This window comes from Mauremys reevesii, linkage group 22 (assembly GCF_016161935.1).
Source record: "Mauremys reevesii isolate NIE-2019 linkage group 22, ASM1616193v1, whole genome shotgun sequence".
NCBI classification, from domain to species: domain Eukaryota; kingdom Metazoa; phylum Chordata; order Testudines; family Geoemydidae; genus Mauremys; species Mauremys reevesii.
In genome coordinates this window covers 18623023-18647835 of record NC_052644.1, presented here as the reverse complement: position 1 = coordinate 18647835, position 24813 = coordinate 18623023, and the positions used below count along the sequence as shown (strand labels likewise).

Sequence of the window (24813 nt, the reverse complement as noted above, 5' to 3'; positions counted from 1 at the left end):
CGGCAGCGTCCCTCCCCGGAGGAGATGGAAGCGAATGCGAGCGACGAGGGCGTCCATTTCCAGAGCTACCCCTTCGACTTCCTGGAGTTCCTGAACCACCAGCGCTTCGAGCCCATGGAGGCCTACAATCAGGAGCACGCCAAGGCCGTGGCCTCGCTGCCCTGCCCCCAGCCCCCCTACGAGTATCCCCCGCCGCCCGCCGGCGCCCCCCACTTCGACCGCCCCGCCCCCGCCAAGCCCAAGGACTTCAAAGCCGAGGGCCCCGCCCCCTCCGCCTCCGGCGCCGCCCAGCCCAAGAAAGCCGAGCCCAGCGCCGGCCCCCCGCAGCAGTACAGCGCCGCCGCCGTGCCCGCCGCCCCGCCGCTCTTCGACGGGGCGGGGGCTTTCGGCGCCCCCCAGTGGGGCATCGTGGACCTCTCGGGGCACCAGCACCTCTTCAGCAGCCTCAAGCGGGGGGTGGGCGCGGCCCCAGCCCCGGCGGCCCCCGCCGACGGCCCGGCCGGGAAAGACGACAAGAATTATTTCCGGCGGCTGAAGTACTTCATCGACCGGCGCTTCCCCTGCGGCGTGTGCCAGAAATCCTTCAAGCAGTCGTCCCACCTGGTGCAGCACATGCTGGTGCACACCGGCGAGCGGCCGTACGAGTGCTCCACCTGCGGCCGCACCTACAACCACATCTCCAGCCTCATCCGCCACCGGCGCTGCCACAAGGAGCCGCCCGAGGCCGGCCCGGCGGCCACCGCTGCCGCCGCCCCCCTGCCGCCGCCAGCCCCGGCCGGGGGCACCGAGCCGGCTGGGGAAGGCAGCCCCGGCCCGGCCCAGCCCGACGGCCCCTTCACCTGCTCCCTGTGCTGGAAGGTCTTCAAGAAGCCGAGCCACCTGCACCAGCACCAGATCATCCACACCGGCGAGCGGCCCTTCAGCTGCTCCGTCTGCGAGAAGAGCTTCAACCGGCGCGAGAGCCTGAAGCGCCACATCAAGACCCACTCGGCCCTGCTGCGGCTGCCCTGCGGCGTCTGCGGCAAGGAGTTCCGGGATGCCGCCTACCTGCTCAAGCACCAGGCCTCCCACGCCGGCCCACGCCCCGACTACAAGTGCGACGTCTGCGGCAAGGCCTACGCCGCGCCCCAGAGCCTGCTGCGCCATCGCCAGCTCCACGAAGGGGCCGCCGCCCCCCCCAAGGACGCCCCGGCTGCCGACTCGGCCCCGGCTGCCTACCAGGGGCCCTTCCTGCTCCCCAATGAGGCCCCCCACGCCGAGGGGGAGGCCAAGGCAGCTTTCGGCAACGCGGCGCTGCTGGGGCCCCACCCGCTGCTGCTGGGGGCCGGCAAGAGCTTCTGCTGCGGCATCTGCGGGCGCGGCTTCGGCCGGCGGGAGACGCTGAAGCGGCACGAGCGGATCCACACGGGCGAGAAGCCGCACCAGTGCTCGGTGTGCGGCAAGCGCTTCCGGGAGTCCTTCCACCTCACCAAGCACCACGTGGTGCACACCCGGGAGCGGCCCTACAAGTGCGAGCTGTGCGGCAAGGTCTTCGGCTACCCGCAGAGCCTCACCCGCCACAAGCAGATCCACCGGCTGCAGCTGCCCTGCGCCCTGGGGCCTGCCGGCGCCCTGCCCGCCGAGGGGCTGAGTTACGGCTGCTCCGACTGCGGCGAGCGCTTCCCCGACCTCTTCCACGTCATGAGCCACAAGGAGGCCCACATGGCCGACAAGCCGTACGCCTGCGACGCCTGCGGCAAATGCTTTGGCTTCATCGAGAACCTCATGTGGCACAAGCTGGTGCACCAGACGGCCCCCGAGCGGCTGCTGCCCGAGGGGGCCTGCGCCGAGGCCGCCCCGCCCCCCGGGCCCGCCGGCTGCCTGGAGAACGGGCTCCCCGGGGAGGCGCAGGCCGGCGCCAGCCTGGCCTCCCTGGTGGCCCCGTCCGAGGAGCACCCCATGATCCCCAGCGGGGAGCGTTTCACCTGCGGCATCTGCGGGCAGAGCTTCAAGCACTTCCTGGCGCTGGTGACCCACAAGTACGTGCACCTGGTGCGGCGCACGCTGGGCTGCGCCGTGTGCGGGCGCAGCTTCGCCGGCGCCTACGACCTGCTGCTGCACCGCCGCACCCACCTGCAGAAGCGCCACTTCAGCTGCTCCGTCTGCGGCAAGCGCTTCTGGGAGGCGGCCCTGCTGATGCGCCACCAGCGCTGCCACACCGAGGAGCGGCCCTACCGCTGCGCCGTCTGCGGGCGCGGCTTCCTGCGCTCCTGGTACCTGCGCCAGCACAAGGTGGTGCACACGGGCGAGCGGGCCTACAAGTGCGCCCTGTGCAACAAGCGCTTCGCCCAGTCCTCCAGCCTGGCCGAGCACCAGCGCCTCCACGTGGTGGCCCGGCCCCAGCGCTGCCAGACCTGCGGCAAGACCTTCCGCTACCGCTCCAACCTGCTGGAGCACCAGCGCGTGCACCTGGGGGAGAAGGTGTACCGCTGCGACCTCTGCAGCAAGAGCTTCTTCTACCTCTCGTCCATCCTGCGGCACCAGCGGGCCCACAACGCCCGCCGCGACCTGCGCTGCTCCGCCTGCCTCAAGCTCTTCAAGGACCCCAAGTACTTCAGCAAGCACGTGCAGACCCACCAGGGCGGGCACCCCTTCAAGTGCAGCACCTGCGGCGAGGCCTTCGCCAACACCTACGGCCTGAAGAAACACCGGCACCTCCACAAGCTGGAGCGCCTGGCCGCCCTGGGCCACAAGGACCCCTGAGGGGGAGAGACGGGGGGGGGCAGGTTGGGGGCAGACCCCTTAGTGCCACATATCCACTGGGGTGGGGGGCAGGTTGGGGACAGACCCCTTAGTGCCACATATCCACTGGGGTGTATGGTAGGTTGGGGGCCAGACCCTTAGTGCCACATAACCACCGGAGTGGGGGGCAGACCCCTTAGTGCCATGTGTCCACTGGGCTGGGGGGCAGGCTGGGGGGCAGACTCCTTAGTGCCACATATCCACTGGGGTGGGGGGCAGGTTGGGGGCATACCCCTTAGTGTCACGTATCCACCAGGAGGGTGAAAGGTGCGGGGGCAGACCCCTTTCTTCCACGTAACCACCGGGGTAGGAGGCAGGTTGGGGGCAGACCCCTTAGTGCCGCGTATCCACCAGGGTAGGACGCAGGTTGGGGGGCAGACCCCTTAGTGCCGCGTATCCACCGGGGTAGGAGGCAGGTTGGGGGGCAGACCCCTTAGTGCCGTGTATCCACCGGGGTAGGAGGCAGGTTGGGGGCAGACCCCTTAGTGCCGCGTATCCACCGGGGTAGGAGGCAGGTTGGGGGGCAGACCCCTTAGCGCCGCAGATCCCCCGGGGGAGGAGGCCGGTTGGGGGGCAGACCCCTTAGTGCCGTGTATCCACCGGGGTAGGAGGCAGGTTGGGGGCAGACCCCTTAGTGCCGCGTATCCACCGGGGTAGGAGGCAGGTTGGGGGGCAGACCCCTTAGTGCCGCGTATCCACCGGGGTAGGAGGCAGGTTGGGGGGCAGACCCCTTAGTGCCGCGTATCCACTAGGGTAGGAGGCAGGTTGGGGGGCAGACCCCTTAGTGCCGCGTATCCACCAGGGTAGGAGGCAGGTTGGGGGGCAGACCCCTTAGTGCCGCGTATCCAGCAGGGTAGGAGGCAGGTTAGGGGGCAGACCCCTTAGTGCCGCGTATCCACCGGGGTAGGAGGCAGGTTGGGGGGAGGCCCTCTGTGGTGGCCGCCCGTTTCCATGCAGGAACCTAGGACTCAGTGGCCCCCTTGGGTGACCACCCTGCCCTGCTGAAGGACATCTCGACCCCTCCCGATTTAAGGGAGCCTCCTCCGCCCCCGCTGATGGGCCACGGGCTCCCCGCCGGGCAGAGGCTGCTGGACCTGGCACAGCCGAGGGGACGAGACCTGGACCCGGCCTGCTCCCAGTGCCCCCCTGGATTGACGGGGGGAGTTTGGTGGGTCTCGCCGGCTGACTGTGCCCAGTGGTGCAGGCTGGGATCCCGGCGGACTGACCCCCCGGCCGGCGTCTGGACAGTGGCACCCAGCCAGGGCGCGACATGGCCAGGGGCACCCCGGGCGTCTCCCTCCCCACGCAGCCGCCTGGAGCTGGGCCTGGCCAGGACCTGAATCCCGCCGGAGGGGGGCCAGGGCCGTCTGAAGGAGGCGCTCGCTGCAGGACCCGGCGCACGTGCCGCGGGGACTCCGCCCACCCACGTGGCGCTCCCCGGGACTGGAGACTAATGCTGGGGGGCTGGTGACCCTCCCCAACTCCCCGTTTTGCAGGGTGGACGCAGGCCAGGCCCCAAGATGGACCCAGGAGCTGTGCCGCGATTCGCTGGCAAAGCCCCCAGGCGGCTCTGCGGTGCCCAGCCCGGCAGGATGGGCCCTGGGGCGTCCTGGCGCCAGTGTGGAGCTGGTAATCAGGGCTGGGGGTGGGGCGGCAGCTGGCTTGCAGTGGGGCTGCCTCCCCCCCGAGTGGGGCCAGCCCTGGGGCTCAGACCGCGGGGGTGGGGCAGGTCTGCCACAACGAATTCTCCATGGGTCAGACAGGTCCTCGTGGCTGGATCTGGGGGTTAACCCAGCTGGTCGGAAGTGCATGGCCCAGGGGGCGGCTCTGTTCTAACCTGAACTAGCAGCACGGAGCAGCCCCCTGCGGGCGGGAAGCTCAGAGCCACGGCCAGACACGCCAGGAGCTGCAGCAAATATGCTGGCTGGCTGGCTGGCTGGCTACCCTTCCCTCCCTCCCCATCCCTCCGTCTGTCCATCACTCCATCCATCCATCCCCCGTCGATACACCTCCATCCCCATCCCTCCATCTGTCAGTCTCCATCCATCCCCATCCCTCCATCTGTCCATCACTCCGTCCATCCATCCATCCCCCCGTCGATACACCTCCATCCCCATCCCTCCACCTGTCAGCCTCCATCCATCCCCATCCCTCCATCCATCCCCCCATCAATACACCTCCATCCCCATCCCTCCACCTGTCAGCCTCCATCCATTCCCAACCCTCCATCTGTCCATCACTCCATCCATCCCCATCCATCCATCCCTCTCTCCTTCCCTCCCTCCATCCATCCCTCTGTCTGTCCATCACTCCATCCATCCCCATCCCTCCACCTGTCAGCCTCCCTCCATCCCCAACCATCCATCTGTCCCTCACTCCATATCCATACCCACTCATCCCTCTGTCCCTTGCTCCCTCCCTCCATCCCCATCCAGCCATCTGTCCAGCCATCCCCATACTCACCTATCGCTCTCTATCCCCACACTGGCTGTCTCACCCTGTATACACCCATCATCCCTCTCTCTGCCTGTCTGTCTGTCTCTCCCCATATGCACCCATCTCCGTCTGTCTCAGGGGCTTTCTCCCTGGGGGTCCACAGACCATGGCTGGGATTTCCAAAGGGCTCTGCACCTCCATTCGAAATGGTTAGGGGTCCCCAAATGAAACTGGTCTAGCGTATCCCTCTAACACCCACTCACAGCTCTGTGTGTTTCACACTCCTCGATCTATCTGACTCCTGGGTTCTCGCCCTGGCTCTGGCAGGGGAGCGGGGGCTAGTGGTTAGAGCGGGGGGGGGGAGGTTGGGAGCCAGGACTCCTGGGTTCTATCCTGGCTCTGGGTAGGGAGTGGGGGGAGTCAGGCCTGGCTCAGCGGCAGTGGGAAGGGCACCCCCAGCTCCTTCCATCTCGCCGGCGCCTCTCTGTGGGGGGCAGGGAGCCACCAAGCAGGGCGAACGCCCACCCCGACCGCTGCACCCTGGAAAGGGGGTGTCGCAGGGGTCCCTGCGCTTTGGGCCACGGGCAGAGCCAGGACCCCAGGCAAACCATGCCCAGCCCCGCCAACTCCTCCCCTGCCATTTTATTTTATAACCACACAGCGCTATAAATACATATAAATATATAGATATATAATTTTCTAACCCCAGAGAGCAGAGCCAGGGCTGAGCTGCCCCGGTCACACCTGGTGCTGCCCCCCATGCCCCCCCCCGCAATGGAATGTCTCTCTCCCCCATCGGCACAAATTCACTCCTCCCTCCCGGGCTGGCGGAGACCCCTGGGGCTGCTGGGTCCTGGTTGGGAAAGGGGGGGAGGGGACTGGCGTGGGGGCAGGGGAGGGGTGTGTGTGTGTCTGTCAAACTCAACCCCTGTCCCCTGCTGTTGACATGTAACTTCCCTGGTGTTGTACAGATGAACCTGATATTAAAAACCGTGGATGCATATTTATTAGGTGTATTACGGTAGCTCTGGGCACCCAGCCGTGGCCTGGGACCCCACTGCGCTAGGCGCTGTACATTGTGTATTACGGTAGCTCTAGGTGCCCAACCATGGCCTGGGACCCCACTTCACTAGGTGCTGTACACTGTGTATTAGGTGTATTACGGTAGTTCTAAGTGCCCAGCCATGGCCTGGGACCCCACTGCGCTAGGCACTGTACATTGTGTATTAGGTATATTACGGTAGCTCTAGGTGCCCAACCATGGCCTGGGACCCCACTGCGCTAGGCACTGTACATTGTGTATTAGGTGTATTGCGGTAGCTCTAGGTGCCCAACCATGGCCTGGGACCCCACTGCGTTAGGTGCTGTACATTGTGTATTTGGTATATTACGGTAGTTCTAAGTGCCCAGCCATGGCCTGGGACTGCACTGCGCTAGGGGCTGTACATTGTGTATTAGGTGTATTACGGTAGCTCTAGGTGCCCAGCCATGGCCTGGGACCACACTGCGCTAGGGGCTGTACATTGTGTATTAGGTGTATTACGGTAGCTCTAGGTGCCCAGCCATGGCCTGGGACCGCACTGCGCTAGGGGCTGTACCCCGTCCCACCGCAGGAGAAGGAACCAGCAGTGGAGGGACTGTGAGCGTATTGGGGGGGAGGCCTGGCTTCCCGCAGCATCCCGGGATGAGCCCTGGGGGCCAGAGGTGAGCTGGAGCCAGTTGCTAAATTTAGAAGCCCTTTTAGAACCGGTTGTCCTGGCCCCAGCTCACCAAGCCCCATAGCAGGGTGGGGAGTGAGGGGAGACGCCCAGCCAGTGCCATGGGGCGGGCGATGCGGTGACAGCGATGGGCTCGGAGAACCGGCTTTGCGGCAGCATCCTGGCAGCGGGGCTGGCTGGGCACCGGGGAGGGAGGACGGGCCATGGGGATCCCAGAACCGTCCTGCAGGGGACCCCATTGATGCAGCCCGGCTGGGAGGCTCCGGAGAGGGGTCCGAGCCGCAGGTTAAGGGTCCGGGGCAGGGAGGCTGGGGGTGCTGGCTGCAGGGATGGCGACAGGAGAGCTTGGGGGGGAAGGCGGGTGAGTTGGGGCTCCCTCTGGCCGGGGTGGGGAACGTGGCAATCACAGCAAGGGCCCATCTGCCCTGGTATCCCGGCTCCCAACAGGCCCCGGTTCTGGCCCAACGGACCCCATGCTCTGGGCAGGGAGGGGGGGCTGGGAGCCAGGACTCCTGGGTTCTATACCTGGCTCTGGGAGGGGAGGGGGGTCTACTGGTTAGAGCAGGGGGGGGCTGGGAGCCAGGACTCCTGGGTTCTAGTGGTGGGACCTGGGGTGGGGAGGCACCTGGGAGGCTGGACTCCTGGGTTCCCTTCCCTGTCTCCCTGTGGGGCCAGTCCCCGCCCCCGGAGCAGTGCAGCACACGCCTGTGCCCACGCCAGTTTTCTGAGCTCTGCCCCGAGGCCTGGGTTGCCCCCTGGGGGTCACAAAGTGCAGTGCGGCCCTTGAGTGCTCTGGCAGAGGGGCAGCCGCCGCCCCCGGCCCGGTGCGGGTGACATGGGCCTGGTGCTGCTCCCTGAGCACCAGCCGCTGGCATTGTGGGGGTCAGCAACCCCACACCACCAGGGGGCCCCCCAGGGTGGGGTGGCTGAGAGCAGAGTGTGGGCCCCAGGGCTCAGGCTAGGGGGGACTCTGCGAGGATCCAGCGCCTCTCGGGGTAATCGCTGCTCCCCAGGCGCCGCGCTGGGCCATGCTCCTGGCTACAGCGGCCCCCAGGCTCCCAAGAGCTCGGGGGGGGGGGGGCAGGATGCTGCAGGAAGCCAGACCCCCCCCATCCACTCGCAGCCCCTAGCCACGCCCAGGTGTTGGCATCGCCGGTGGGACCGGACACAGCCCCCCTTGGTGTGAGCCAGGCACGGTGGAGCTGGACGGGGCCGCGAGGGGGCACCTCACACACACCCCCCACACAGTGGGGCAGGGCCAAGTGCCCCCAGCGCATCTCAGACAGGGGCTCGCCTGACCCCTCTAAACCCCTCCGGTGATTGGGACCCCCTGGGAGCCTGGCCCGGAGCGGAGCCGCCCCCAGAGCTGGACAGGTCCCCAGTATCCAATCTCACGCCCCCTTGCTGCGGATTCAGCCCTTCGCCGCCCGGCCGAGCTCCGTGGAGACGCGCTTTGTGCTGGGCTCTCTTCAATTTCAGCTGGTCGAGTTCAGAGCCTTTCGCGCCTTGGTCACGCGTGGCTCCGGGTTCCAGGCCCACAGATCACCGGCACGTGGGACCTACCATGACCACGGGCTCCTAGATCCCAGGCTGGACGGGGACGAGCAAATTTCAGCCAGAGCCGCGTCATGGGATTTGTGGAGCACTGAGAAAACTCAAACCCCAGCTGCTGAATTAAGGATTGGGGGGCCCAGCGCCACCATGGCATTTCCACTGCTCTCGCCCAGGGGCCTCACGTTACGGGTGAGCCAGTTTTGAGGGCTGGAATAAATCAAGGCCTGTGTCTCATTTAATTCTCAAAATCTTTCGTTTCCCTTGGGCCTAAAAACAGCTGCCTCTTGGGTAGGGCGGGGGGCGGGGGCTGGTTACACAGGAACCCCTCGCCCGGTGCAGGAATGCGACCACTTCTGGGGTGGGGGGCTCTATACAGGAACCCGTCGCATGGGGCTGAGATGTGGCCCCTCTGGGGTGGGGCTCGGGGGCTGTTTATACACGGAGCCCTCACCCGGTGCTAGACATGGCCCCTCTGGGGCAGGAGCTGTTAAGATGGGGACGTGGCACTGAGATGTGGCCCCTCTGGGGTCAGGGGCAGGGCTGTTTTTACAGGGACCCCACGCCTGGCACAGAGAGGGCCCATGGATGTGATCTCGTGCAAAGCCGGCGCAATACCGGGCTAGATGTGCACATTGGTTTGATCCTCTCTCCTTAAGGGGCGTTATCAGCCCCTCCTCCCCTTGTGGGGCCAGGGGAGAGAGAGGCCCATTGAAAGTAGGGTGACCAGACAGCAAGTGTGAAAAATCAGGACAGGGGTGGGGGGTAATAGGAGCCGATATAAGAAAAAGACCCAAAAATCGGGCCTGTCCCTATAACATCGAGACATCTGGTCGCCCTAGGGCTGGCCGAAATGTAGCAAGTCATTTCAAGCTTGGCTGATGATTTTTTTCACTTTTTTGGGGGTGGAAGGAAACCACAGCAGTGCACCACGTTCCCCGACCGCGTGCACTGAAACAAAGGGACATTGGTGAGTATTTTTCACCAGGACGGCAAACTTTTTCCACGCATCTCGCACGTTTTTTTGTGATTCCCCCCCCCACACACACCCCTTTTTCTCAGGGAGGTTTTTGTAGATTCCAAGGCCAGAACTGACATCTGTGATCAGTGTCTCTGACCCCCCCGTGTAGCACCAGGCCAGAGACCTGCCCTGAAAGAATCCCCAGAGCAGAGCCGTTAGAAAACCAGCCAATCTTGATGTAACAATTGTCGGTGATGGAGAATCCGCCATGACCCTGGGGAAATTGTTCCAATGGTTAATTACACTATTCAAAATTTACACCTTATTTTCTGGTTGGAATTTGGCTAGCGTTAGCTTCCAGCCATCGGATGGTGTTGGACCTTCCTCTGCTGGATTGAAGAGCCGGTTAGTAAAGATTTGTTCCCCCGGGAGGTACTGATAGCCAGGGAATAAGTCACCCCTGAACCTTCTCTCTGTGACGCTAACTAGATTGAGCTCCTGGAGTCTCTCCCTCTCAGGTGGGTTTTCCCACCCTTTAGCCGTTCTCCTGGGTTTTCTCTGACCCGTCTCCAATTCGTCAACATCCTTCCTGACTGGTGGGCACCAGAACTGGACACGGGATCCCAGCAGTGACGGATCCATGGGTAAAATAACCTCCCTGTGTTAGGTAAAAAGCAAGTCCTTACTCACCTCTCCAGCACCCGAGTTCGTGCGGAGTTGGTATGGGGCTCACAATCTGTCAGAGACCAGACAACACTTCGTTGATCAACGGGCTCACACTATCCTTAGCTTAAAGGCTTTGGAGTAAGTGTGGCAAGTTTATTAGGGTTGAGCATCAATATTTATACACAGAAGTAAACAAAGTGATTAACAGATCATAATGGTCATGCATAATCAATCAAGATTCTACAGGATAAAACAGGTTAAAATGTAAATTTAAAAAGACAAAAGGGGAGATGGCTACTTAAGGGGAGGGGGGGTGTCATGAGTAGTTCGCAGGTCAGAGCTTTGATTAAAAGTTTCAGACAGAGACATCAAATCTGGGTTAAGTTTAAGTTCTTCTTCGAGTGATTGCTCCTATCCATTCCATGTAGGTGTGCGCGCCGCGCGTGCACGGCTCTTCGAAACATTTTTAGCCTAGCAACTCCGGCGGGCCGGCTGGCGCCCCCTGGAGTGGCGCCGCCATGGCGGCGTATATATACCCCAGCCGGCCCGTCCGCTCCTCAGTTCCTTCTTTCCGCCCGTGACGGCTAGTAGGAACAGTGGAGTGCTCTCCTGTCCTCCACAGCTTAGCGTTCTCCGTTAGTTAGTGTATATAGTTATCGTAGTTGTTAAATTTTGTTAATAGTTCTATAGTTAGTGTTATAATACTCATTAGGGAGTTAGAGGGGTTAGCCCTCTTCTTCCGCCCCGGTGCGGGCTTATGCCCAGACCGGCGGGTTTCAAGCCCTGCGCGGCTTGCCAGCGGTCTATGCCGGTGAGTGACCCGCACGACGCCTGCCTCCGCTGTCTTGGAGAGGCTCACCGGTCGGACAAGTGCCCCATTTGCGTCGCTTTCAGGCCTTGCACGAGGAAGGAGCGGGACTCACGGTTGAAGCAACTCCTCATGGAGTCGGCCCTCCAACCTCCGGCACCAGCACCGGCGGCGCCAAAGACTGCCTCGACTAGCAGCGCGCCGACCGCACCCAGCCGCCCCGGTGCCGAGGATGCAGCGCGGCACCCGGCACCGAAGACCCGGCACCGCTCCGTCTCCCCGGGAAAGAAGCGCAAAGTGCCGAAGACGGTCTCGGATAAGCAAAAGAGACCGTTAGCCCAGCCGCCTCCGACTGTAACGGTGCAGGCTGAGGCTGTGCACAAAACGTGCACTGTGCCGTCGACTCCGGCGCCGCAAGGCCCGTCGAGTCCGGCACCGCCCAGCTCCCCGGTGCCCACCGACGAGGAGCTGAGGCTGCCGTCCACGCCCGAGGCGTTCGCGACGGCAAGACATTTAATCGAACTTACCGCTGATGCAAGCGCTCAGCGGCCGGTGCCACCGGTGCGGACTCTCAAGTCTATTGGGAAGCCACTTCCAATGCGACCCCCGTCCCCGGGCGCCCGAGCCGATCGCAGCACCGCCGCCAGGTCGCGGTCCCGTTCTCGCTCACGGCACCGCTCTCCGCAGCACCGGGCACGACGATCCACGTCACGACGACGCTCCCCGTCTCCTCGCCGGTCGCAGTCCCGGTACCGCTCCCAGTCGCGGTACCGGTCGCACTCCCGGCGACGTTCCAAGTCCCGGTCGCAGAGTCGCCGGTACCGTAACAGGTCCGGCTCCAGGCACCGCGAGAGGCGTTGAGAGTCGCGTAGTCGCTCCAGGCGCCGCTGCACGCGGTCCAGATCCGCATCCCGGCACCGTCGGTCGAGCTCCCGGCACCGTCGGTCGCGCTCCCGACGCCGCAGGTCGAGCTCCCGGGGCCGAAGGTCGAGCTCCCGGGGCCGAAGGTCGAGCTCCCAGCACCGCGACACGCGCAGGTCCCGTTCGCCGGCCAGACCACGTGACGACCGGCACCGTCCGGCGGCACCGCGGGGGCCCTTTACTCCGGCACCGGACGTCCGCCCGGCCACCGCTTCGGCTCCTCCCTGGCCATCAAGAGAGCCCTCCGTCGCCTCCCCTGGGGGCAGCGCAGTTGACTTCCGGGCGGGGTCCCTCCCACCAGAACATGGACCGCAGCAATGGGGATTTTGGGTCCCTTGGGCCGAACATGAACAGGGGCCCCCCCTCCCGCCGCGACAGCCAGGCTCGGTGCGGTCGGTACCGGTAGCCACTGTCAGCAGGCCACCTCCGTCCCCCACTCCACAGGCCGCCGATCACGGCACGCACTTGGGGCATGACGCGGTTCCCGCAGACACGGAGCAGGCACCGGAGGAAGTGCTACCGGGTCCCTCCTCATCCTCCTCCCCCGATGAGGCGGTGGCAGGGGCGGCACCGTCGGAGCCCCCGCCGATCGACCTCAAGACTCACCAGGACCTTCTCAGAAGGGTAGCTAAGGCCATCAACCTACCCGTGGAAGAAGTCCAGGAGGTCGAGGACCCCATCACGGACGTGGTGGGGGAGGACGCCCCCGTGAGGGTAGCGCTCCCCTTCATTCGAACAATACAGAAAAACAATGCCGCTATCTGGCAGTCGCCCTCCTCCGTCCCGCCTACAGCGCGCGGAGTTGAGAGGAAGTACGCGGTCCCCCCGAGGCGCTACGAATACCTGTATGTTCACCCGGCTCCGGACTCTCTAGTTGTCCAATCTGTCAATGACCAGGAGCGACACGGCCAGCCCGCCGCGGCGCCAAAGGCGAAGGAGTCCAAGCGCATGGACCTGTTAGGCCGGAAAATTTACTCAGCGGGCGGCCTCCAACTCCGTATCGCCAACCAAATGGCCTTGCTCTCAAGATATACATTCAACATCTTGGGCTGCCTAGCCAAATTTGCAGAGCTCACCCCGCAGGATTCCCGCAGGGAGTTCTCGGCACTGCTGGAGGAAGGAAAGCTAGCTTCCCGTACCTTAATTAAGGCAGCGGTAGACGCAGCGGACTCGGGGGCCAGGACCATAGCGTCAGGGGTAACCATGCGACGCATTGCATGGCTCCAGTCCTCTACTCTGCCGCCGGAGGTCCAGTACACGCTCCAGGACCTTCCTTTCGAGACGCAGGGTCTATTCTCAGAAAAGACTGATACCCGCATTCAAACCCTGAAGGACGGCACAGTGGCGATCCGCACATTAGGGATGCACACGCCGGCCACCCAAAGGCGTCCCTTCCGGCAGCAACCTTATCGCCCCTTCCAATACAAAAGACCTCGCCCGCCTAACAATCGGCGCTCGGCCCCCTTCCGCCACAGACCATCGGGCGGGCGGCGGAACCAAACCCAGGGATTGTCCAAGGCCCCTCAGGGCCCAAAGTCGGCCTTTTGACGGGACGCCCGAGGGCCGCTCACCTCTCTCCAATCAGGATCCACCCCTTCTGTTTTCCGATCGCCTTTCCCGCTTCCTCCAGGCGTGGTCATCTGTGACATCAGACAGCTGGGTCCTCAGCACGGTCCAGTACGGCTACCGCCTACAGTTCATTTCGCCCCCTCCCTCCCACCCACCCTCCCTGTCCCTCTTCAGGGACCCCTCTCACGAGCAAGTCCTCTTACAGGAGGTCCAGTCTCTGTTGAGCGTGGGTGCCATCGAGGAGGTGCCTCCCAGCAGGCGAGGCAGGGGATTCTATTCTTCTTCGAGTGATTGCTCCTATCCATTCCATGTAGGTGTGCGCGGCTCTTGAACATTTTTAGCCTAGCAACTCCGGCGGGCGCGCCGCCATGGCGGCGTATATATACCCCAGCCGGCCCGTCCGCTCCTCAGTTCCTTCTTTCCGCCCGTGGCGGCTGTAGGAACAGTGGAGTGCTCTCCTGTCCTCCACAGCTTAGAGTTCTCCCTTATTTAATTTATATATTTATCATAGTTGTTAAAGTTTCTTAATAGTTATATATTTAGTGGCATATTTCATTAGGGAGTTAGAGTTAGCCCTCTTCTTGCTTATGGGTTTCAAGCCCTGCGCGGCTTGCCAGCGGTCTATGCCGGTCAGTGACCCGCCGCCTGCCTCCGCTGTCTCGGAGAGGCTCACCGGTCGGACAAGTGCCCCATTTGCGTCGCGAAGGAGCGGGACTCGCGATTGAAGCAACTCCTCATGGAGTCGGCCCTCCAACCTCCGGCACCAGCACCGGCGGCGCCAAAGACTGCCTTGACTAGCGGCGCCGCCCGGTGCCGAGGAGGCAGCTCGGCACCGGCACCGCTCCGTCTCCCGGAAAGAAGCGCAAAGTGCCGGTCTCGGACAAGCAAAGAGACCGTTAGCCCAGCCGCCTCCGACCGTAACGGTGCAGGCTGAGGCTGTGAGTCGACACCGCACAGCTCCCGGTGCCCACCGGCGAGGAGCTGAGGCTGCCGTCCACGCCCGAAGCATTCGCGGCGGCAAGACATTTGTCGAGCTTACCGCTGATGCAGCGCTCAGCGGCGGTGCTACCGGTGCGGACTCTCAAGTCCATTGGGAAGCCACTTCATGCGACCCCGTCCCCGGCGCCCGAGCGATCGCAGCACCGCCGCCAGGTCGCGGTCCCGTTCGCCACGGCACCGCTCTCCACAGCACCGGCACGGCGATCCACGTCACGGCGTTCCCGTCTCCTCGCGGTCGCAGTCGGTACCGCTCCCAGTCGCGGTAGTCGGCTCCAGGCACCACGACAGGCGTCGAGACTCGCGGTATCGCTCCAGGCGCCGCCACAGATCTGCATCCGGCACCGTCGGTCGAGCTCCCGCACCGTCGTTCCACGATCCCGGCGCGCCGGTCGAGCTCGGTCGAGCTCCCGGCACCGTCCGCGGCACGGATGCCCGCCCGGCCACCACCGGCTCCTCCTGGCCATCAAGAGAGCCCTCCGTCGCCTCCCCTGGGGCAGCGCAGTTGACTTCGGGCGGGGTCCTCCCACCAGAACATGGACCACAGCAATGGGGATTCTGGGTCCCTTGGGCCGAACATGAACAGGGGCCCCCTCCGCCGCGTCAACCAGGCTCGGTGCGGTCGGTACCGGTAGCCACTGTAAGCAGGCCACCTCCGTCCCCACTCCTCAGCTCGCCCGATCACGGCGCGCCAGGGCATGGCGGTTCCGCAGACACGGTGCCGGCACCGGAGGAGGTGCTACCGGGTCCGTCCTCATCCTCCTCCCCGATGAGGCGGTGGCACGATCGACCTCAAGACTCACCAGGACCTTCTTAGAAGGGTAGCTAAGGCCATCAACTTACCCGTGGAAGAAGTCCAGGAGGTCGAGGACCCCATCACGGACGTGGTGGGGAGGGCGCACCGTCAGGGTAGCGCTCCCCTTCATCCGAACAATACAGAAAAACAATGCCGCTATCTGGCAGTCCCCTCCTCCGTTGTCGGGTCCCCGAGAATACCTGTATGTTCACCCGGCTCCGGACTCTCTAGTTGTCCAATCTGTCAATGACCGGGAGCGACACGGCCAGCCCGCTGCAGCGAAGCGAAGGAGTCCAAGCGCATGGACCTGTTAGGCGAATTTACTCAGCGGGCGGCCTCCAACCGTATCGCCAACCAAATGGCTTTGCTCTCCAGATATACATTCAACATCTTGGGCTGCCTAGCCAAATTAGCTTACCCGCAGGATTCCGCCGGGAGTTCTCGGCACTGCTGGAGGAAGGAAAGCTGGCTTCCGCACCTTAATTAAGGCAGCGGTGCGGACTCGGGGCCAGGACCATAGCGTCAGGGGTCACCATGAGGCGCATTGCATGGCTCCAGTCCTCTACTCTGCCGCGGAGGTCAGTACGCTCCAGGACCTTCCTTTTGAGGGTCTATTTTCAGAAAAGACTGATACCGCATTCAAACCCTGAAAGACGGCAGAGTGGCGATCCGCACATTAGGGATGCATACGCCAGCCACCCAAAGGCGTCCTTTCCGACAGCAACCTTATCGCCCCTTCCAATACAACAGGCCTCGCCCGCCTAACAATCGGCACTCGGCCCCCTTCCGCCGCAGACCATCGGGCGGACGGCGGAACAAAGCAGGATCGTCCAAGGCCCCTCAGGGCCCAAAGTCGCTCTCTCCGATCAGGATCCACCCTTCTGTTTCCCGATCGCCTTTCCCGCTTCCTTCCGGCGTGGTCATCTGTAACTTCAGACAGCTGGGTCCTCAGCACGGTCCAGTACGGCTACCGCCTACAGTTCATTTCGCCCCCTCCCTCCCACCCACCCTCCCTGTCCCTCCTCAGGGACCCCTCTCACGAGCAAGTCCTCTTGCAGGAGGTCCAGTCTCTGTTGAGCGTGGGTGCCATCGAGAGGTGCCTCCCAGCAGACGAGGCAGGGGATTCTATTCCAGATACTTCCTCATCCCAAGGCGAAAGGAGGCCTTCGTCCCATCTTAGACCTCCGCGAGCTCAACAGATACCTGTGCAAGCTCAAGTTTCGGATGGTGACCTTGGGGTCCATTATCCCTTCCCTGGATCCTGGAGACTGGTTTGCTGCCCTCGACATGAGGATGCCTACTTTCATGTGGCAATCTACCCCCACAGGCCTGGTCAACGGAGCGCATTACCAGTTCGCAGTGCGGCCTCTCCACGGTATTCACCAAGTGCATGGCGGTCGTCGCCGCAGCCCTCCGCCGTCGCCGCATCCACGTCTACCCATATCTCGACGACTGGCTGATTCGGGCCGCCCAAGCACTGGTGGCGAATCAAGTAACCGAGATTCTACATCTGTTCCGGTCTCTCGGCCTCCTTGTCAACACCGAAGTCCCTCCTAGTTCCAGCACAAAGAGTGGAGTTCATAGGAGCGGTCCTAGACTCCAATCTGGCCAGAGCGTGCCTACCTCTCATTCGGGCACTGCAGGCTTTTCCGACAACAGCGGTGCGATCCTGCCTCCGCCTCCTCGGTCACATGGCAGCGTCCACATTCGTTGACTGCGCCAGCCTCACTCCGCCCGCCTCCAAATGTGGCTGGCGTCGGTGTACCGCCCTCATCGCGACCCCCTAGACATGGTAGTGACGGTGGTAGAACCCGCTCTCCAGAGTCTCACTTGGTGGCTGGACTCAGAAACGGTCTGCGAGGGAGTTCCGTTCCGCCCGCCTCGCCCATCAATCACCCTGACGAGACCAACACACCCAGGGTCTCTGGTCACCCCAGGAGCTCTCCTCCATATCAACGTCCGAGCTGAGAGCAATCCGCTTAGCTTGTCTGCTCACCTGCAGAACCGCTGTGTAGCGGTCTACGACAACACCACAGCCATGTTTTATGTCAACAGGCAGGGCGGAGCGGTCCTCTCCTCTTTCGTTGCTCCTCTGGGATTTCTGTGTAGCCCATTCGATTCGCCTCGGCGTTTTTCTGCCGGGGCGCAGAACACGTTGGCCGACCGCCTCAGCAGGTCCTTCGCCTCTCACGAGTGGTCCCTTCGCCCAGATGTGGCGTATTCCATCTTCCAGAGGTGGGGCTTTCCCCAGATAGACCTCTTTGCTTCCCGGACCAACCGCAAATGCCACAGGTTCTGCTCCTTCCAAGGCCAAGCTCCAGGATCCCTCTCAGATCGGTCATTTTCCTCCGTTTCCGCTCGTCCACCGAGTGTTGCTCAAGATCACAGCACTGGTATACCCTGCTGCTCGAGTTGTAACCCATTCCCCCGCTGTGGCGGACCTCATAACCCAGGACCTCGAACCTGCAATCGCTGCATCTCACAGCTTGGTTCCTGAGTGGTTGAGAGACATTGCTGTGCAGCAAGTGCTGGCAGAAAACCTTCAACGCGAACTACTTACCTCGCCAAGTGGGCGCTTTGCTCTCTGGTGCGACCAGGAGATATCAACCCCCCCATTCAGACTGTCCTCGACTACCTTTGGTACCTCAAAGGTCAAGGTCTTGCCATCTCGTCCCTCAGAGTGCACCTCGCTGTCAGCATTTCGACCAGCCGATCTTCTCCAACCCGATGGTGTCACGATTCCTTGCCTCCTGCTCCGACATGGGATCTTAACCTGGTCCTCGCCCAGCTCATGGGCCCACCTTGCTACCTGCTCTCTCCTCCATCTTACCTGTAAGATGGCCTTCCTGGTCTCAGAGCTTTTCACAAGGACAAGGTGCAGCCCTTCCTCCCAAGGTGGTTTCGCCCTTCCATCTCAACCAGGAGATCTTCCTCCGGTCTTCTTCCCAAAGCCGCATGCCTCACCTCGGGAACAGCAGCTACATACGCATGAAAGGCGCCAGTCTCCTCACAGCGGATTTCCTCCTGGGTGGCGTCCTGCATCAGCGACTCACTGCCCACTCCACGAGGGCACATGCCTCATCGGCTCATGTCCCCATCCAGGACATCTGCCACCTGGTCTTCAGTCCATACGTTGGTGCAGCAGTCGAATCACCTACATGGAATGGATAGGAGCAATCACTCGAAGAAGAAAATACTCACCTGTAGTAACTGGTGTTCTTCGAGATGTGTTGCTCTATCCATTCTCCTTCCCCACTGTCGGAATGAAGGAACTGAGGGTTGCTAGGCTAAAATGTTCCATGGAATGGATAGGAGCAACACATCTCGAAGAACACCAGTTACTACAGGTGAGTAACCGTCTTTTCCAGATACTTTCTTATCCCCAAGGCGAAAGGAGGCCTTCGTCCCATCTTAGACCTCCGGGAGCTCAACAGATACCTGTGCAAGCTCAAGTTTCGGATGGTGACCTTGGGGTCCATTATCCCTTCCTTGGATCCTGGAGACTGGTTTGCTGCCCTCGACATGAGGGATGCCTACTTTCATGTGGCAATCTACCCCCCCCACAGACGCTTCCTCCGCTTCCTGGTCAACGGAGCTCATTACCAGTTCGCAGTGCTCCCCTTCGGCCTCTCCACCGCGCCGAGGGTATTCACCAAGTGCATGGCGGTCGTCGCCGCAGCCCTCCGCCGTCGTCGCATCCACGTCTACCCATATCTCGACGACTGGCTGATTCGGGGCCGCTCCCAAGCGCTGGTGGCGAATCAAGTATCCGAGATTCTACATCTGTTCCGGTCTCTCGGCCTCCTTGTCAACACCGAGAAGTCCCTCCTAGTTCCAGCGCAAAGAGTGGAGTTCATAGGAGCGGTCCTAGACTCCAATCTGGCCAGAGCGTGCCTACCTCGCACTCGACACGAGACGTTGGCCTCCCTCATTCGGGCACTGCAGGCCTTTCCGACGACAACGGTGCGATCCTGCCTCCGCCTCCTCGGTCACATGGCAGCGTCCACATTTGTGACCGCGCACGCCAGGCTCCGACTTCGCCCATTCCAAATGTGGCTGGCGTCGGTGTACCGTCCTCATCGCGATCCCCTAGACATGGTGGTGACGGTGGCAAAGCCCGCTCTCCAGACGCTCACCTGGTGGCTGGACCCAGACATGGTCTGCGAGGGAGTTCCGTTCCGCCCGCCTCGCCCGTCAATCACCCTGACGATGGACGCCTCGGCGCTGGGCTGGGGGGCCCACGTAGGAGACCAACACACCCAGGGTCTCTGGTCACCCCAGGAGCTCTCCCTCCATATCAACGTCCGAGAGCTGAGAGCGATCGCTTAGCTTGTCTCGCCTTTCGGGCTCACCTGCAGAACCGCTGTGTAGCGGTCTACACGGACAACACCACAGCCATGTTTTATGTCAACAGGCAGGGCGGAGCGCGGTCCTCCCCACTTTGCAACGAGGCATTGCTCCTCTGGGATTTCTGCGTAGCCCACTCGATTCGCCTCGAAGCGTTTTTTCTGCCGGGAGCGCAGAACACGTTGGCCGACCGCCTCAGCAGGTCCTTCGCCTCTCACGAGTGGTCCCTTCGCCCAGATGTGGCTTATTCCATCTTCCAGAGGTGGGGCTTTCCCCAGATAGACCTCTTTGCTTCCCGGACCAACCGCAAATGCCACAGGTTCTGCTCCTTCCAAGGCCAAGCTCCAGGCTCCCTCTCAGATGCGTTTCTCCTGTCATGGACAGAGCCTCTTCTCTACGCGTTTCCTCCGTTTCCGCTCGTCCACCGAGTGTTGCTCAAGATCCGGAGAGACAGAGCCCGCATCATACTCGTCGCTCCGGCCTGGCCGAGACAGCACTGGTATACCCTGCTGCTCGAGCTGTCGGTTCGGGAACCCATTCCCCTTCCGCTGTGGCCGGACCTCATAACCCAGGACCTCGGCAGGCTTCGTCACCCGAACCTGCAATCGTTGCATCTTACAGCTTGGTTCCTGAGTGGTTAACCGACGCAGAGAGGGATTGCTCCGCAGCGGTGCAGCAAGTGCTGCTCGAAAGCAGGAAACCTTCAACGCGAACTACTTACCTCGCCAAGTGGAAGCGCTTTGCCCTCTGGTGCGACCAGAGAGGTATCAACCCTTTCTCGGCCCCCATCCAGACTGTCCTCGACTACCTTTGGTACCTCAAGGGTCAAGGTCTTGCAATCTCGTCCCTCAGAGTGCACCTGGCAGCGCTGTCAGCATTTCGACCAGCTATAGGAGGTCGCTCGATCTTCTCCAACCCGATGGTATCACGATTCCTTAAAGGGTTAGACCGTCTCTACCCGCAGGTGCGGCCTCCTGCTCCGACATGGGATCTTAACCTGGTCCTCGCCCAGCTCATGGGCCCACCCTTCGAGCCCCTTGCTACTTGCTCTCTCCTCCATCTTACCTGTAAGACGGCCTTCCTCGTGGCGATCACATCCGCCAGACGGGTCTCAGAGCTCCGCGCCCTGACGGCGGGTCCCCCATATACCGTCTTTCACGGGGACAAGGTGCAGCTTCGACCACACCCGGCCTTCCTCCCCAAGGTGGTGTCGCCCTTCCATCTCAACCAGGAGATCTTCCTCCCGGTCTTCTTCCCGAAGCCGCATGCCTCGCCTCGGGAGCAGCAGCTGCATACCCTCGACGTCCGCCGAGCGCTCGCGTTCTACATCGACCGCACAAAGCCCTTTCGGCGTTCGTCCCAGCTGTTCGTGGCAATAGCTGACCGCATGAAAGGCGAGCCAGTCTCCTCGCAGCGGATTTCTTCCTGGGTGACGTCCTGCATCAGAACATGTTACGAGCTTGCTCGCATTCCCCCGTGCCGACTCACCGCCCACTCCACGAGGGCACACGCCTCATCGGCCGCTTTCCTGGCCCATGTCCCCATCCAGGACATCTGTAGAGCGGCCACCTGGTCTTCAGTCCATACCTTCGCTTCCCACTACGCGTTGGTGCAGCAGTCTAGAGACGACGCAGCCTTCGGCTCTGCGGTATTACACTCCGCCACGTCTCATTCCGACCCCACCGCCTAGGTAAGGCTTGGGAATCACCTACATGGAATGCATTGGAGCAATCACTCGAAGAAGAAAAGACGGTTACTCACCTGTAGTAACTGGTGTTCTTCGAGATGTGTTGCTCCAATCCATTCCAATCCCGCCCTCCTTCCCCACTGTCGGAATAGCCGGCAAGAAGGAACTGAGGAGCGGACGGGCCGGCTGGGGTATATATACGCCGCCATGGCGGCGCCACTCCAGGGGGCGCCAGCCGGCCCGCCGGAGTTGCTAGGCTAAAAATGTTCCGAAGAGCCGTGCACGCGCGGCGCGCACACCTACATGGAATGGATAGGAGCAACACATCTCGAAGAACACCAGTTACTACAGGTGAGTAACCGTCTTTTCATCAAAAGTTCAGACTCAACACCTGCACCTATGCAAGATCCCCCCATTTTTGCATCCCATGATCGTGTTAGGTCTTTTGGCCACAGCGTGACACCGGGAGCTTCTGCTCTGCTGATTATCCACCATGCCCACCCCCAAATATTTGTCAGAGTTGCTGCTCCCCAGGAGAGGGTCCCCCAGCCACCCGCCTGCCCCCAATCATTGTCAGAGTTGCTGCTCCCCAGGAGAGGGTCCCACAGCCACCCGCCTGCCCCTAGTCATTGTCAGAGTTGCTGCTCCCCAGGAGAGGGTCCCCCAGCCACCCGCCCGCCCCCAGTCATTGTCAGAGTTGCTGCTCCCCAGGAGAGGGTCCCCCAGCCACCCGCCCGCCCCCAGTCATTGTCAGAGTCGCTGCTCCCCAGGAGAGGGTCCCCCAGCCACCCGCCTGCCCCCAATCATTGTCAGAGTCGCTGCTCCCCAGGAGAGGGTCCCCCAGCTGCCCGCCCGACTGACATCTCTGTTCCTAGCTGAATACCTTGGCATTTACTGGATCAGTGACGTGGCCTCTTCGGTACTGGCCACTCCTGCCATTTCTAGGTCACCTGCAAACTTGCTGGGCGATGATTTTATGTTTTCTCCCAGGCCGTTGATAAAAACGGTAAATAGCGTCGGGCCGAGAACAGGTCCCTGAGGGACCCTGCTGGAAACACACCCGCTGGATGACGCGGGCCCAGTAACCGTTACATTTTGAGCTCTATCAGTTAGCCAGTTCTTAAGCCATTTATCGTAGGCCACGGTTATTGGGCACCATTCTAGTTTCTTAATCAAGATACCAAGTCAAAATATTAGATCAAAACGATGTCCTTTATCAACCAAGCTTGTAATCCCTGGAGAATCGGGGGGAAATTGATTTGTTTTGCAGGTTATTTTTCACCTTGTGGAGGGGAAATGTCCTCACAATGTTTTATAGCGGGTGGGAGACGTTCCGGTTATTTCTGAGGTTTTGGGTTGGAAAAAAATTCATCCCACAAAAGGTGAAAAGCAACTTGGTGAAAACTGGGCGGGTGAACACTTCCCCCAACCGCGCTCCAGAGCATCCCCCAGCAGGACATACGTGGAGGGGAGATCGTTGCTAGCAGAGGATTCGGCTGAGGCATTTTCACTCTCAGCCCAGTGCCCACCGCCTGGCCATGCCACGGCCTCCCCGCCTGCGCCACATGCCAACGGCTGCTGCCCAGCCTGGATGTGGGCATTCAGGCCAGTGGTGGGTGCCCGGGCCGGCCGTGGGCCCCACCCCGCGCTCACCCCAGCGGCGGGTGCATGGCCTGGAGGTGCCGGATCTCCTGGAAGCCCTTCCCGCAGAGGGCGCAGCGGTGGGGGCGCTCCCCCGAGTGCACCCGCCGGTGCTTGGCGAAGTTGGAGGCGTTGTTGAAGCTCTTGGGGCAGACGGGGCAGCGGAAGGGGCGCTCGCCCGTGTGGATGCGCTGGTGGGTGGACAGGGCCGAGGCCTGGGTGAAGCGCTTGCTGCAGACCCCGCAGGCGAAGGGGCGCTCGCCCGTGTGCACCCGCAGGTGCTCCTTCAGGTCCGTGGCCCGCCTGAAACGCTTGGAGCACACGAAGCAGATGTATTGCCGGGCATCGGGCGGGGGGGCGGGCGGCCTGCCGCGTGGGGAACGGGCATTGGGGCTCGGGCACCAGGGAGGGGCATGGACTGGCACACGCAGCTCGTGGGTATCAGGGCTCGGGCACAGTTGGGGCGCCCGGTCCAGCTTTTCCAGCAAGAAGCAGTGAGCACGACCACCCTCCTCTTCCTCAGCTGCTCTTCCTCCGTCGCCAGCTTCCCCGCAGCCCGAGTCGCTGGGGGACAGCCAGGCACCCGTGCCAGGGACAGGGGAGCCCTGCTCTGCATCTCGCTCCACTGCCAGATGCTGCCATGCCCCGGGGCACCGGCCGTCCGCCAGCCCCACCGCCGACAGGGACGGGCAGGCACCATAAGCCGGGAAGTCAGGCCTGGGGACCTCGGCAGAGGACCCAAGGGACGCCCAAGTTAGCGCCAGCCCCTTGGCGTCACCGTCGCCGTCTCGCGCCAGGTCCTTGGCACACCCACCAGTGCCCCTCTGGCTCGGGGGGGCAGGGGGGCAGGCGGGTTCGCTGCCCGGGGGCTGGGCATGGATGCGCTGGTGCTTCTTGAAGTTGGAGGCGTCGCTGAAGCTCTTGGGGCAGCCGGGGCAGCGGAAGGGGCGCTCGCCCGTGTGGAGGCGCAGGTGGCCGGTCAGCACCGAGGACTGGGTGAAGCGCTTGCCGCACGCCCGGCAGCGGTAGGGGCGCTCGCCCGTGTGCACCCGCTCGTGGGCCCGCCGGTCCGAGGAGCGCTTGGGGCAGAACGAGCAGGCGTAGGGCTTAGCCGGGGGGCCGGCGTCCCACCCGGCACCGGGGCGTGGCCGCGGGGGCGCTGCCGGGGCAAAGAACAGGCGCGGCCCCGGGCGGGCGTGGCAGCGGCCCCTGGCCCCCTCCTGGCACAGCGGCTCCGAGACGTACTCCTGGCACCGGGCTCCTTCCTCCTCCTCTTCCTCCTTCACCCTCAGCACCTGGATCTCCAGGGGCTCCCCCGCCAGCCTGCGCTGCCCCCTCATGGGGGCTGGGGTCTCCAGGCCACCCCCCAGCCCCTGTGGGAAAGGAAGGGTGTAAACACACGGGAGAGACAAACGGGGATGGGAATAGAACCCAGGAGTCCTGGCTCCCAGCCCCCCTGCTCTGACCACTGGCCCCCACTCCACTCCCAGAGCCAGAGGGAGAACCCAGGAGTCCTGGCTTCCAGCCCCCAACCCCCGCTCTCCCCACTGGCCCCCACTCCCCTCCCAGAGCCAGAGGGAGAACCCAGGCGTCCTGGCTCCAGCCCTTCAAGTGAATCTGCTGGCTGTCTGGGGGGCTGGCAGGGGGAGGCCCACAGGGAGCAGCGGGCTCGGCGCTGGGTCCCGCACGCAGCGGGGGGGGGGCTGCCTGGTGGGGAGGGTCCCCCCCAGCTGGAGTCTCCCTCCGGCCCATTTAACCCCTGAGTGGCCGGGGGGGATCCCCAGCCCCAGGCACCGCCCCCCCCTGTGCCCCCTCACCTGGCCCGGCTCAGCGCCGCCCCCGGCCTCCCGCTAGCCCCGGGCCGCCCCGCCCCTTTAAGGGCCCAAATCCCGGGATTTAAAGGGGAGGGAGGCGGAGTTTTTCGTGTCCGGCCTT

At 62.9% G+C, this 24813-nt stretch overlaps 2 protein-coding genes across 2 annotated transcripts in view; one reads left to right on the top strand and one right to left on the bottom strand.

Moving 5' to 3' along the window:
• Positions 1 to 2752, top strand: part of ZNF865 (zinc finger protein 865) — a 3888-nt gene extending 1136 nt beyond the window's left edge. Inside the window, exon 2 of the mRNA XM_039509658.1 lies at positions 7 to 2752. Coding sequence (XP_039365592.1) covers positions 25 to 2742 — 2718 coding nt within the window. The 5' untranslated portion in view covers positions 7 to 24 and the 3' untranslated portion in view covers positions 2743 to 2752. The remainder of the gene's footprint in view (positions 1 to 6) is intronic.
• A 19130-nt stretch (positions 2753 to 21882) lies between these two features.
• LOC120388876 (zinc finger protein 628-like) lies at positions 21883 to 24218 on the bottom strand. The gene has a single exon (XM_039510968.1). It carries the CDS (start codon positions 24216 to 24218, stop codon positions 22887 to 22889), a length of 1332 nt encoding a protein of 443 aa, XP_039366902.1. The 3' UTR covers positions 21883 to 22886.
• Between the last annotated feature and the right edge of the window lie 595 nt (positions 24219 to 24813).

Excerpts from the sequence above, each read along its gene's own strand:
- LOC120388876 (XM_039510968.1), bottom strand. The coding sequence starts at position 24,218 with ATGAGGGGGCAGCGCAGGCTGGCGGGGGAGCCCCTGGAGATCCAGGTG.